This window comes from Perna viridis, chromosome 2 (assembly GCF_037379345.1).
Source record: "Perna viridis isolate PV_CMFRI_1.1 ecotype Kerala chromosome 2, ASM3737934v1, whole genome shotgun sequence".
NCBI lineage: Eukaryota > Metazoa > Mollusca > Bivalvia > Mytilida > Mytilidae > Perna > Perna viridis.
In genome coordinates, this window is record NC_142446.1 from 37274608 (window position 1) to 37289389 (window position 14782).

The 14782-nt window shown below is 31.6% G+C and overlaps 2 protein-coding genes across 9 annotated transcripts in view; both read right to left on the reverse strand.

The window, feature by feature from the left end:
* Positions 1-3714, reverse strand: part of LOC148624896 (protein dispatched homolog 1-like) — a 68440-nt gene extending 64726 nt beyond the window's left edge. For all 8 annotated transcript variants that reach the window (XM_088568008.1, XM_088568005.1, XM_088568006.1 and 5 more), the window contains exons 1-2: positions 3589-3714; positions 140-224 (exon numbers count right to left, since the gene is read on the reverse strand). The gene's annotated coding sequence lies outside the window, so the exon portion shown is untranslated. The remainder of the gene's footprint in view (positions 1-139; positions 225-3588) is intronic.
* Positions 3715-9103: 5389 nt separating this feature from the next.
* LOC148624897 (uncharacterized) lies at positions 9104-14627 on the reverse strand. Its single transcript, XM_088568028.1, has 3 exons — positions 14488-14627; positions 11147-11256; positions 9104-9338 (listed from the first exon to the last, which is right to left on the reverse strand). Exons 1-3 carry the CDS (start codon positions 14532-14534, stop codon positions 9259-9261), a joined length of 237 nt encoding a protein of 78 aa, XP_088424154.1. The 5' UTR covers positions 14535-14627; the 3' UTR covers positions 9104-9258.
* Between the last annotated feature and the right edge of the window lie 155 nt (positions 14628-14782).

Here is a 14782-nt window from a genome sequence, read left to right on the forward strand (position 1 = left end):
ATGATAAATTACTCTCAAAATTAGCATGCAGTTGTATAAAGAATGATAATAAAGTGATACTTTCAAGAACAATTATTACTGACAAGTATTTCAAAATAAGCATGCAAATAAATCTTGCCATTTTGACAATTTAACTCACATCAGATTTTTCTATTTATCATTAGTTTTCCCTATGTCCTGTTATTCCACTGGATCTGAGGGTGCATTATCCCAGTATACATTTGCTGAAAAAGAACATAAAATGAAGTTAAACCATGACTTTACAATAGTTTGATCATTACCATTCATACCAGAAGACCATGTTTACAAGATAAACCAAATATCATTGAAAGCAATCAAGAATAAAAATTACAGGAAAATGACCACCCAGAACAAAACTTATGTCATCACCATTCAATCTAGATCACAATGTTTCTTAATGAAACAAAAAATTATTGGATTCTGAGCAACTGGTGAAAATGGTTGCAAAATAGCAGTCATTTTCAGAATGGCCACTTAAAAAAATTCATACTGCTAGTCTACTTAGAATATCATGTTTATCTTATGAGTAGCTTTCATCGTCATTATTCTCCTTTAATTGAGGAAAACATAGCAAAAACAGCATTTTTACTCCTATATTCCATTTTTAGAAAAGACCGCCATATTTTTTAACCAATGAAAAATTTTAAATGATGAGTTTGTGCAGGATACTCTCAAAAACAATTATGCCATCTTTCAATAATTTTTTTCCCATGGTTTCAGAGGAGAGAAAAATTTCAAAGTTGTACACAGGAAAAACTACAAAAAAATCTGTGCCAGGGGCAAATACTCCTACATTGGGCAACAAATCATTTTGAAAATTTCAGCATAGGTCTGTCTCCTGATGGTGAACAATATTATCCTCCAATAGAATTTTGCTTAATTTGATGGTTTTTGAGTTATTTGCAGAGGCTCCAGAAGCCTGCATAAATTTTTTGCCTTTCAAGGGCAATAACTCTAATAAGGAGTTGCCAATAATTTGGACTCAAAGAAGACTTTAGTATAACTTATCATAAGGATCATTTCATCAATTGAAAGTTTCTGTTTATCTATTATAGTATTCATGATGTTAGTTGAAACTACTAAAACATCATTTTTCACCTTACATGGGCAATAACTCTACAAAGAGTTTTCACCAAAAAGTAACCACGGATATATCTCGTCATGCTGAACACTATTTCCCAAAATCAGAATTAGTTAAATCTAATGGTTTTGGAGATATATATATATATGCAAACAACTGCTGTCTGACCCTTAGTTCTATTTTTAGTAACGACAGCCATGTTTTTTCACTGATCAAAAATTCAAACATTCATTTTGTGCAGGATACCCTAAGAAACAATCATGCTAAGTTTCATCCAAATCTATTCACTGATCAAAAATCCAAACAGTCATTTTGTGCAGGATGCCCTAAGAAACAATCAAGCCAAGTTTCATCCAAATCTGTTCCTTAGTTTCAGAGGAGAAAATGTTTGAAAAATTGTAAACAAAGACAACCACGGATAATGGCGACGGACGCTAAGTAACGGTAATAGCTCACGGCTTTAATTGAATTTTGTATACGAGGAGATTTTTTAAAGTAATAACATAAAAAAACAGCAAAAAAGTCCAAAAAGAGCAAGAACTCCAACATAGCATTCGGTCAACAGATTTTCACCATAATTTAACCAAAGATAGATCTCATCATGCTGAACACATTTACCCATGTCAGTATTGGTTAAACTTAATAGTTTTGGAGATATATGAGAAAAACTGCTGTCTGACCCTTAGTTCTATTTTTAGTAACGACAGCCATGTTTTTTCACTGATCAAAAATTCAAACATTCATTTTGTGCAGGATACCCTAAGAAACAATCATACTAAGTTTCATCCAAATCTATTCACTGATCAAAAATCCAAACAGTCATTTTGTGCAGGATGCCCTAAGAAACAATCAAGCCAAGTTTCATCCAAATCTGTTCCTTAGTTTCAGAGGAGAAAATGTTTGAAAAATTGTAAACAAAGACAACCACGGATAATGACGACGGACGCTAAGTAACGGTAATAGCTCACGGCTTTAATTGATTTTGTATACGAGGAGATTTTTTAAAGTAATAACATAAAAAAACAGCAAAAAAGTCCAAAAAGAGCAAGAACTCCAACATAGCATTCGGTCAACAGATTTTCACCATAATTTAACCAAAGATAGATCTCATCATGCTGAACACATTTACCCATGTCAGTATTGGTTAAACTTAATAGTTTTGGAGATATATGAGCAAAACTGCTGTCTGACCCCATGTTTTTAATAAAGACAGCCATTTTTGTTTTTTTTTTATGACAGATAAAAAATCTCCAGTCATTTTGTGCAGGATACCCTAAAAAAACCATCATGCTAAGTTTCATTCAAAGCTATTCCGTAGTTTCTGAGGAGAAAATATTTGAAAAATTGTAAATGAAGACAACGACGGATGATGATGACGGACGCTAATTGATGGTAATAGCTCACATGGCCTATGGCTAAAAAAGGATTGTTACATTTTTTTTTCTATAAAGAATAGAGTTAAAGCTAAATATATATGGACATTAAACATATGGAAGAAACTTGGCCTGCAGACAAATCATCCCAAGTCTAATTGGATAAAGGACATTGCCAAACTTATGTTGTGCATACTGGAGGTTTTTATCTGTGTTTTTGTGGCATAACAAAACAGTTATGTATGAAATTTATGGAAAAACTTGTGCAAAATGTCTGTTTCCATGAGGAACTATGTTAAATATTCCATAGAATTAGAATTACATGTGTAATAAGAGTTGCATATGCATTTTTCTCATACCTGTTTTAAATACTAAAAGTTCACTCATTCATATGCATATCATTCATGGAATATATTTCTTCATGTTCTCAAAAAAGATTTCTTTGTTGGCATGACAGTTTGAAAATATTTCATTCATTCATGGCATAACCCTATGGAATAGGTTATTTCATTTTTTCAATATGCATGACTGTTAGAACATTTAACTCTTGGTTTAAACCTCCAGCAAATACATGCACCAGTATAATATAATTTGATTTGTAATAAGCTCTCTAATTCAACCCAAATACATTTTGTACTTGCAATTATGCAAGCCAAGAGTGATTCACTCCTGGCATAAAAATCTGTTTATTTTGTCTGAAAGGTATACATGTTCATGTACATGTATATACAGACTAGATTTTAAATAAATCATGTTTTTTTTAGAACAAAAAGTGTTTTTTATATTGCTTCTGCCGGTTCTGGGAAGCAACAGGATTCAGGAAATTGGCACTATATTTTTTTAAATAAGTTGGCTGGCTATATACCATACAATTTCATTCAACTTTCTATCTATATTCCACTGTACTTTTTCTAAAAAATTTAAAATAAGGCTATTGCAGAATCCAAGGAGTTAAATATAGATAATACATGACATGTACATTGTAATTTGTAATTGTATGTGTTCACTTTCAGCCGGAGCTACTACGACTACTCTCATTTCTACAAACGATTCCAGCTCCTTTTCTTTCTCTATGGATTTCAATTAGTTCATTTATCTAAAATAAAATTGTACCTGTGTTTTAAAAAGACTTGAAATTCACAAATGCACGTGTGGAGAATAAATAAAACGTGAATCTGGTAACCATTTACTCCAAATTGAAAGGGAACTAGTCATTGAACTTCGACCAAAAACCCAAAAGAAAAAAAAACAACATAAATATAGAGTTATCCCCCTTGTCACAATTTATCTTCATGCTTTTTGCTAAAATTGACTCTGCTGGTTATTATTGTAGACAAGCGGATTTTATCAGTTTAATAATTATATTTTTCATTATATTTCACTTCTTTTGACTTGATCTCTTCTCTACAGTTACTATATGCTCCATTGCATGTTGCATCTACTGCACATAATATAAAAATTAAATCTGCTCACTGACTGTTATTGGTTAAAATAAACTTAGGGGATGGCTGTCCTAAATTTTCCACTTGTGAGTAGGATTTTATTTTGGTATAAATGCTTGGAGTTTTGTACAGTATTTCAATGAGGAATTAGAAGGCCAAGATGTTTATATAATTGAAAGCAGTATAGCCAGCAGATAAAGTATTTATGATGTTCCTTTTTCCATTTACTTACTGGCATTTGCAAGTTAAAGTTTCTTCTATTAAAAAGTTTTATTTTACTCTTTTTTTTATTATATTTATTTTGAATATCTCAGTCAGTTAATAATTTGATGCCACGTTATATTGAGTACTTATAATAAACTTTAGTGGTCAGTTTGTGTGCTATTATAGTTAACTATGGGTATTACATTTAACTGTTTAATTGTTAAGATCTGTTCTATTCAAGTGTTCAATATGTTTTGAACATGAAAATGCAACTTGATTGTTTGAATATTTGCAATAATGTTCTTTAATTTGCATATCTTTGATAATTGATTTATTTTGTATGCATATTTGTATGTATCTTTGTTCTTATTTTGTAGATCTTTTCAATGCCTTCTATATGTGAATTATAAGTGATTTCACAATTGTGTTTTCTTTGGGGCAACATATACCATCAAACCCCACTTTGTCACATTACATCTATATAAATAAGTCCTTCTTCACTACATGGTGTATTTTTTACTGTCATATCAATGAAATTAAATGCAATTGCAAGGAATCTTTTGGGCACACTGAATGGAACTTCTCTGAAATCTCACTAAACTGTAAAAAACAATAGTTCTGATCTAGAACTATCAATGCATGAACATGTGGATACTTTCTGTGTTTCATGTTTTGTTACTCGTGTTATAGTGTTTGTGGTGCTGTCTTGTCAAACGATTTACCCTTGTTTGCACCTTCAATATCATCATTAAATTCAGAAATAGATAAAAACCTTTATCACCACTTTAAGTAGATCACAAAACGAATATTTTCTCCATGATTCTACTAAAAAGAGATTTAAAAGCAATAAACAACAACATTAGTTTTGGTTTAACATCCTATGGTAGATATATTGTATGTCTGATTGACCAATTGATTAGGCCTGCTCTGTACTAATCCAACATGCTGAGCCAGATCGTTGAATTCAATGTTGCTGATATACTTCAGTTGTAAACTTTTATCCACCAAAAAACAAACCCCAAAAAAACTTACAAAAAAAACAAAACAAACAAACAAACAAAACAAATAACAAAACAAAACAACATATCCAAGCCTGAATGATACACCAATTAAGCTGCTATTGAAGTATGAAGCAAATCATACAAGTTATATTAAGACAAAGAATGACATATGTACCTCTTTTTAAAAAAAATAAAGTTGAATATTCCCTAAAATGTATACAGACATTCAAGTCAGCAGAAATAACCATTCTGAAAAAAATAAAGTAATTAAAATATAGTGATATTAAGTATCAAGATATGGTGCAACATTTGAAGAACTACTCTTTTTTTACAGTGTAAATATTCAATAACTCAAAAGAATTGACAATTCACACAAAGTATACAGACTGGTAAACAATTATAACAAATACCTGTGCAAGTCTCAGGGAAATAAAACTTCATTCAAACTTGATACAGCTTTATTGAAATTCATACATTTGACATGGCCACAGGATAAGATTTTAACCAAAATTAAAGTGCCTACTTTTTGGCCCCTTATTCTCAATGGTTCCAGCAAAAATCTCATGATGACTGCTGACTTATTGATTACTGATGGGTCAATAGCTGGTGACCGATCAGATCACAGTTTTATTATGTACAATGTCGGATAATAGGTTTATGTAAATTTAAGGTTTTTTATTGGAAGGAATCCAATATGCTACCATATCAAATCTACATATACCTTAAATTTAAGATATCAAAGTCACATATTGTATTTTGTTGACAATAATGCAAATGTAAAATAAAAGTAATTAAATGATGTCTAAATCTATTGCATATGTAAATATTTGTAAAAATTGACCATCGAAACAATGGAATCTATAAAATATATTGGCTGCTCTGTGGTCAACTGATGCAATCACCAGTTTGATGGATCAGTTTGAAGGATCGATGGCTGATTGGAAACTGATTGGTGATTAATGACGAATTGCAGATTTAGTTGCACAGCTCGGTTCAGGTACTGTAACACTAGTTTCAGGCCTATTTTTTGGGGGAAAATTGCAACTTACTTTCTTTAATTTCCTTTGGCATACTTGAAATTTGATATCCAAATACAAGCATACACAAATTGCAAGTTATTTTTGCTGTAGTCAATAGAATTATATCACAAATATTGCTGCAATGTAGTTTTCAAAGAATTTGTATTATAAGTTATGGGGTAGTTTTTCAATAAAAAATGTAAAATCTGAATCTGACTATACTGCAGTGGTCTGACAGAGTTCCCATGTACATGCATAAGTACTATTACATAAGACCTTGTAGTTGCACTATGTTTTATATCTGGACATTCATATCAACTATTTATAAAATTCTAAATATAAAACCACCAATTTTCATGTTGTAGGACTTGTGCATGTATCAAATATTCATTATTCAACAATGATTCAGTGTTACAGAGGAGACAGTTTTCTTGAGAACATATTTTTTTCGTCTGATGCAAAACTGCACTTTTTCATGTCACTATACAAATGTACTAGGAGAAGGGCATTAACTCTAAATTTACTACAGTATCTTAGTTTTGCAAATTTTAAATTTTAAGGATAAAAAAGTAAAAGATAAAGGAAAACAGTCATTAAGGTAAACTTTTTATCTAATAATAACTAATTAAATGCTTTGCAGGGTGCAGCATGACATGACCACATAGGCTGAAACCAGAACATTTGTGGCAGTATGGACACACTATCACACACCAATCAAACTTGATACAGCTTTGAATTTTGATTAGAATAAGTGAATCTAGTTTGAAGTTTTGCAGTCCTGTTACAAAAACTGCCTTTCTTTCAATATCAGTTGTTGCAAATTCTGCACACTTCATTGTGTTGTTTTCAGTACAATATTCCAGCCAATCACCATATTTTTGCCATGAAGTTTGGAATTTACATTTCTTTGTCCATATCATAGATCATATTGCCCTCCAGCCTCTCCTTATCAGTTAATTTCTGTTTCTAATCCCGTTGATTTGCCCCTTCCAGATATCTCCACATCTGTTCCCATTTGTTGTCAACTATCTCAGGATATTTAACAATACTGTTATCCCCCTCAAAGAAGTAATGAAAAGCAAGGCACAAAACAATTAACAAAGAAGCTGCAGACACAAAATAAGATGCAATCCACTCAGCCATGAAATTTCAGCAAGCCACTAGACTAGTTTGCAGCGTTAATTTCTACCCCTGGACACTTCATTCAAACTTGATACAGCTTAATTGAAATTCATTCATTTGACATGGCCAAAGGATAAGATTATTAACCAAAATTAAAGTGCCTACTTTTTGGCCCCTTATTTCTCAATGGTTCCAGCAAAAATCTCCATCATCAATCCTAAATTTCCTTTATTGGTGGTATGGCATCTTGTGGTACAATTTAAAGCCATCTGTTCTATTTAACTAAATTTATCATCCAGAAATTGTAGCCCCTTATTCTTACTTGGCTCATCCCGTGCAGGTCCGGGAGTTAAAAGAATAGGCCTGCAGCAGCACTAAGCTTGTCGTAAAAGGTGACTAAATAGTGCTCAGAACCCTACCCGGGGGCTAGGGCGCTCTGCCCACAGAGCAACTGGGATGTGTGCCCCAGGTGGTGGAATGGGGTACCCCTGGCTTGTTACATGCTGGGGTTGTCAGGCTATAATACGGACAACCTGACCGCAAACCATAGTGATGCACCGTGTTGGGAAAGATGCCACGTTCCTCGCACGTTAAAGAACTCTACTGTGGTATTCTCTCGGAGTAGGAACCATAGGGCTCCGCCACAGGAGGCTAAATTGCCTGACCTTACCCACCTCTCCCTACTTCCAGTGGCAATCAAAATTTGTTGACCCCATTGTCCATGTGTCCCATCCCTTTTTCATTTCATCATCATTTCATTTCCATTTTATCATCAATTTCATGTTCATTGTCTGAATATAGCTGAAATATTGCTGCTCGGACGTTAAACCCCAACAAACAAACAAACAAACAAAACATCTTACTTGGCTCAGGTCATGACCCCCAATAGCAATTCTAGTCTACCTTTGGGTATTGAACTTTGTAATAAAATTTAAATGTTATCCATTTACTTTTATAATACTCAAGTTGTTATCTAAACATAAGGAAAATGCTTGTTTTTGGTCCCTTTTTTGGCCCCTATTTCTTCAAAGGTTCAAGTCTTAACCGCCAAAACAATCCAATCTTTTTTTGTTGGTTGGGCACCTTGTAATACAATATAAAAAAAGATCCATTCACTAACATTTAAGTTATTTTTTGGACAACAGGACAATTCTTGCATCTGGCCTCCATTTTTGGTCCCTAATTTCTAAAATGTTTGAGTCTTAACCTGAAAAATCAGTCCCAGTCTGACTATAAAGGTGTATAGAATATTGTGGAACAATATCATAGACATCCATATGCTTTTACTGTTATATAGTTAAATACTATGAAATGCTTTTTTGCCCCTTTTAGGCCCTTAATTCTATAATTGTTGGGACCATAACCCAAAAAATTAGTACCCACCTTCCTTTTGTGGCTTGGAAGAGTAATCAAGGGAACCAAGATTCTAAAGGAAATCAAAAGAATGTAATCCAGGGACAAAGACCAGACATGGAAAGCAGACAAACACAACAAAGATCATAAAATAACCAAAATAATACATACAAAGTAACAAAAGTAAATCAGCAACTTTGACTTCACTAAAAACTTAGAGCATTAATCAGATGCACCAGTAGGATAAGTGTATTCTGTTTTTCTAGAAACACCCGCCAAATTGCTAATAAAAAGTCAAGTCAATGGTAGATGAAAGAGGAAAAGGAAAACTATGACACATAGAATAAATCAGTTTTTATTGTGCAGATGTATACACCAAAGTAAATCCATGAGTTAATGATGATGACCATAAAACGTTTGTAGTGGAACCTTGTTATAAAATTTTATAAAGATCAATCAATATACTAAATTGCACAAAAACAAAATGTCCATTTTAAGATAAGATTTTATTAAAACATAATGCAGACATCTCTATATACATGGAACTATGTATCTCTTATTTCTTAATACATATTTGCATTTGTCCAGTGCCTGCCACTCAACATTGCTTTATCCACAGCATGATTGATTTTAATCATGCCCTCACTTTTTGCTATACAACCTAGGTATTTTTCTAATTGTTTTTATTTTCTTTATCTCTCTATACAGAACATTTTTTTGCACTGAAACAGAAAAGAAGAATATTATCAGTTTTTTGTTGGATTGTATTGATCTGAAACTCATATGAAACAAGTGACTGTGACATGTACACATAAAACTTTGCAGAAAAAAAAATCATGAAAGACAGAAACTGTTATATCCAAACTATGTGCTCAAAATATAAAAGTCATCAAATTGAAGGTTGTAGCCGCTACAGAAGACAAAATTTCAACAAGTGTTAAATAATTTCCTTTGTCCCCTTATCTTTAATGTGAAATATATATAATGTTTACATGTACCAAAAAAAAAAAAGAAAGTAGATGCATGTGATCTTTTTGGTTTAAAATCAAAACCAAATTAAATTAAACATTTACTGTAGAAGCTTAGTTATAATTGAAATGTGTGTTACATGTGTGTAAATTTTCATAAATACAGGATAAAAATTAGCAGTCGCCTATCGCAACTAGATTTTGAGCTGGGCTACCAAACTTTTGAGTAAAATTTTGTTGTACATATAAAAAATATTAAACAAAAATATGGTCTGGGCTACCAGCATGTATTTCCGTATTTTTAACCCTGTAAATAAGAAACTGCTTGGCTAACAAACATGACACACCTGAGCCCCCTTTTTGTGTATAAACTATAGTCCCAAAATTGTTCATATTCCTTCTGAAAATGAATTTCTGATTACCAATATATATTTTATTAATTAAATACTCAGATTCTCAAATAATTTTTATCCTGATAATAAGTGGTTGGGAAGGAAATTTGGAAGAGGGGCCTTTTTCAAAATTGTTCTAAGATATTTACAATCTGAAGGGGCTATTGGTTAAGAAACTGTATATTTTTTTAAGAAGGGGCCATTTCCAGCCAGAAAGGCTAATGGCTAATGGCCCCTTGCCTTTCCAATCCCTGGGTGATATTAACCAGAAGACATCTGTTTTGTTCAATTCATATCTGTCAATTTTGGAAAGAAACCATTAATGCTTGTAAAAATACAAACTTTATATCATCATGATGGTTTTTAACTTTAACATATAGACTTTAAGTACCAATCCATATAAAATATGATAAAGGTGATTCATTGTGTAAAGAACCCCATCAAGCAAATGATGCTCTTTCAGTTCACATATACTATTTTTATGTAACTTTTTGTATTTATATCTGTATTTTTTTTTAGAAAACCATACATTATCAACCAAATCAAGAACCATATCTTTTGCACAGTTAAAACAACCAATAACAAATAAAACTAGTTAAAAAAGGTATGTGGTCTGTAACACCTTTTTAATCAGAAATAAAAGTGAATTTGGTGAGGTTTTTTTTGACATGCATGAATCACCTTTTTGAGTGTCATTCATAGAGTTATCTCCCTTAATTTTGAAATATACAGTGCATTCTATATAATTTTTATTTCCTTAGAACACTATTTATATGAAAAACTGAATATAAATTTCTGTTTACTATGGCAATTCAAACAAAGTATCAAAAATAAAAATATGTAGATTTTTCACCCATTAATAACTTTTTGTATGATTCTTAGCTGGAATGCTACTTAAATTGTACACAAATGACAACCTAGAACCCCCTCCAACTTATACATTTCTGAATCCACTCTTGGTATTGATTTCTGAAATGTCTGCAATAAACAATATGGAAATTACACTTTTAAAAATGGTTGCACTAACAGTGCTTAAAAAATAAATTAAGTCATATGATATTCCAGTTCATCGTTGACTAAGCATTATACTATGGATCAAGGAGGGTACCAAACATAATCAAACTCAATACATGAAAAACATGATCATGTTTTTTGTAGAAATAAACTTACCATATGGATCAAAGTACACAAACTCAAATTTGCCATTAAACTGTTTAGGTCTCAGCCAATTAATTGTGTGTCCAGTTCCAGCTAAACTCTGTAGTCTAACAAGCACTGTTCTGGAATAGAAGTTCAGATATTGAATAGGTTATTCAAACTTAATTCTTGGTTTTCAAGATATTTTGATGACAGAGAGGCAGGGAGTTATTTTTTTTTTTGTACTGCTCCAACAAGGGAGATTATAAACTCTTACAATATTTATCAGTGACTGGTAATTTTCCATCTTGTTTGAGATTCACAGTGGCAACTTTTGGTATTAATTTCATAAAATTTAGGCATAAGAGCACAAGATAATTTAGAATATGTTTTACTGCAGTTATACTAAATGGATAGGTTTTATACAAAAGATAATTGGACCCCTCCATTAAACAGTAGCAAAAATTAATCATTAACAGATTTGAGGTCAACCTGCTAATCTTTTTTTTTTCAATGCAGTCCTATAAATTTTAATACCCTGAAAACTAATAGCCAATAAACCTGTTTGTTTAATCAGGTGATCATTGAACAAGTGACAGCTGCTTTTTCTGATTTCATTGGAAAATAAAAGATTTTATATATTCAGTACACAACATACAATGTAGCAGTTCTAATACTGAGTTTCAATTCTCTTTTTTCGTTATCATCAACATTTAATTGGAATAGGTTTACTCTGACAATTTGGAAGAGATCTACATTGTATACCTCTGAGATCTCAGTAGTTTTTAAACTGGTTCAGATCATTAAAAAAAAATATAGAAATTTAGAATTTACATAACTAGATGTGCTAAAGTAAATGACAACCCTGCAATGAACAATTTAAAAAAAGAAATGTCTGCTTCCTTCCATTCAGGCATACAATGTCTAAAGAAAGAGTAAAATTTCCTTACGCATTTTTGAGTTATCATATGATGTCATTGTGTAAACAGAGGGAAAGGGGTACTATACCCAATATACATTTTATAGCTGCTCCTGTCATCTGATGCATTACTAAGCTACATAAGTAATCAATCCTTTCACTTTTTTTTGCAACTCAATGTATAGTGGGTTATAAAGGTACTTTTAGAAATATCATCCTTGGAAACCCATGGCTGACTATGCTTTGCACCTCACTCCTCCACAAGTAGGTCAATTATTAAATATTTGTACTATTTTCCTCTAGTGTCTCAATCCAGTGATTGTGAGTGCTTGGGCTAGTTATCATGCTTTCACTGCCATGCGTTTTAGTATGCCATAGGAGGCAACTCCAGTCAAAAAAACAAATTCAATACTGTTTGTGATGTATTATTGTCATGGCACTGCAGAAGCATCACCATTCAACAAAACCCATCTATCCCAGAGTTACGAAACGCTATTAAACCAAATTGGGGTTGCTGTCAATATGCCATGAGTGCTTCGGTGCATTTATATTATAGACACATCTTTGCAGTCTACCTTTTCTTCTTTGTTCTATTCCAGTGGAATCTATTCTATGAATAGAATCTCTCAATTGCCATCTCTGGAATTAAACACCTTTCTCTTTCAACATTTCACCAAGCATCTGTTACCCACACTGAGGGAAATCACTGATTATACTTATGACTGTTATATTAGAAAAGTCTCTCTACTACAGATTGAAATAAGCCATCCTCCAATGAACACTTTCAACACCTTTACAATATCATATTTTAAACCCACTCTCCAACAAAGTCTTAAAGGTAAATTTGTCAATGTCATATTGTTGATCTACAGATTTCAAAGGTGGACTATTTACATTCTTGATGCATTCCACTCAAAGTCTCATCATGTCTGATGAGTTTTTGAGTCCTACTGATCCAAGGTCATGTCTTGAAAGCAGTTATCAGGTGTTACTTGTCCTTTTCAAACACAGGTATTGCATGATTCAAACTAATTCTTTGAAGAACATTTGACATTTCCACTTGAAATCAGCCATTTTTAATTCCTATAATTTCAACCACCTCCTGATATTGATAAAGTATCACAATGAAGAAATATATATGCACATAAAGACGAAGTATATGCATAAAGTGTCAAAGTACAAGCATATACAAAAATGTAATGTCAAAGTACATGTATAAGCATATAATGTCAAAGTATATGCATAAAATGTTAAAGTACAGTATAATATGGCAAGCCAAAGTGGACAAAAATGAGCATTTTCTAATATTAAAAAATGATTTTTTAATATTACAAACTTATTTTCTAATATTACAAATTGGATTTCTTATATCACAAAACACTTTTTTAATATTAAAAAATCATTTTTTAATATTAAAAATTCAATTGAATTTCTGATATTAAAAAACTATTTTTGAATATTAAAAATTGATTTCCTAAAATTAGAAAATGGATTTGTCGTATTCAATGACAATTTTTTAATATTAGAAATTCATTTTATAATATTACAAATTCAATTTGCAACGAATTTTTAATATTAGAAAAAGAATTTGTAATATTAGAAAATAAGTGTTTTCTAATATTAAAAATGATTTTTATAATATTACAAATTCATTTTCTAATATTACAAATTCAATTTGTAATATTACAAAATGTGTGATATTTCATTATATTAATAAATCAGGAATTTGTAACATTAGAAAATGAATTTCTAATATTACAAATTGAATTTCTGATATTAAAAAATCTTTTCTAATATTAAAAAAATGATTTGTAATATTAGAAATTCATTTTCTAATATTACAAAATATTGATTTTGTCCACTTTGGCTTGCCATAGTATAAGCAAGTAATGTCAAAGTATATGCATATAACGACAACGTAAAAGCATATACATTAGTCAAGAACAGTGTTCCATAGCAGGGAGGCAAACAAGCTGAATAAAAGTTATCATCCCAAGACAGCATTATTATTTGGACCACTGAAGTACAGTGTACCTTTGTTGTTGCGACTTTTCGCCAGAATCTTGTTTCCTTTGATTATGTTACTCTTTGTAGGTAAGTCGATGAGTGAGCTGATTAAATATACCGTTGATGTAGATGAGCAGTCTTTTTTAAAATTTTTTTCAAATAATGCTAAGTATTCAAAATTACAAAAAGTAAAATATATAATTCCATATACTGCATGTATAACACAGGTGCTTGTTTATGTCTATGTGTGGGAAATACTATCAAACAGGGGTTGACTATCAATGCCTAAGTCGACCACTGTTTGATACTGTCTATTACTGATAGTATTTCCCCCACATACACAGAAACACAAGCGCCTGTTATGTGTAAAGTATAATTATAAAAATCCTTGGTAATATCTGGCTGTATATAATTAGTCCCAGGTTATACTTAGGCACCTTATACTTACTTCCCAGGGACAATAGTTCTGTTGAACACAGAAACTACACTTGTCATTATTTGTCCTTGTTAGACATAAAACAGGGTCCTGGCTTTCCTTTGTTGCTTCACCATGCAGCGTTAAAAGTTGTTCTACAACAATACAATTTATTTTCCTTATTTCAAACATTTATCTGACTCGACTCTACGATCTAGCTAAAATCCCAGATAGGAGGCGTGCTAAACTCATTTTTCTTTTCTTTGTTCGACGATTTGATTTATGTATGATATATGTATAATGTATAAACCATTAAAGTGATTTGAAT

Bases quoted from the DNA above. Each gene is read 5' to 3' on its own strand.
- LOC148624897 (XM_088568028.1), bottom strand. From the start codon at position 14,534: ATGACAAGTGTAGTTTCTGTGTTCAACAGAACTATTGTCCCTGGGAA. The intron at 11,257-14,487 runs GTAAGTATAAGG...CTTCTATTCCAG, and splicing joins AGAACTATTGTCCCTGGGAA to AACAGTGCTTGTTAGACTAC. The intron at 9,339-11,146 runs GTAAGTTTATTT...TTTCTGTTTCAG, and splicing joins TGTGTACTTTGATCCATATG to TGCAAAAAAATGTTCTGTAT.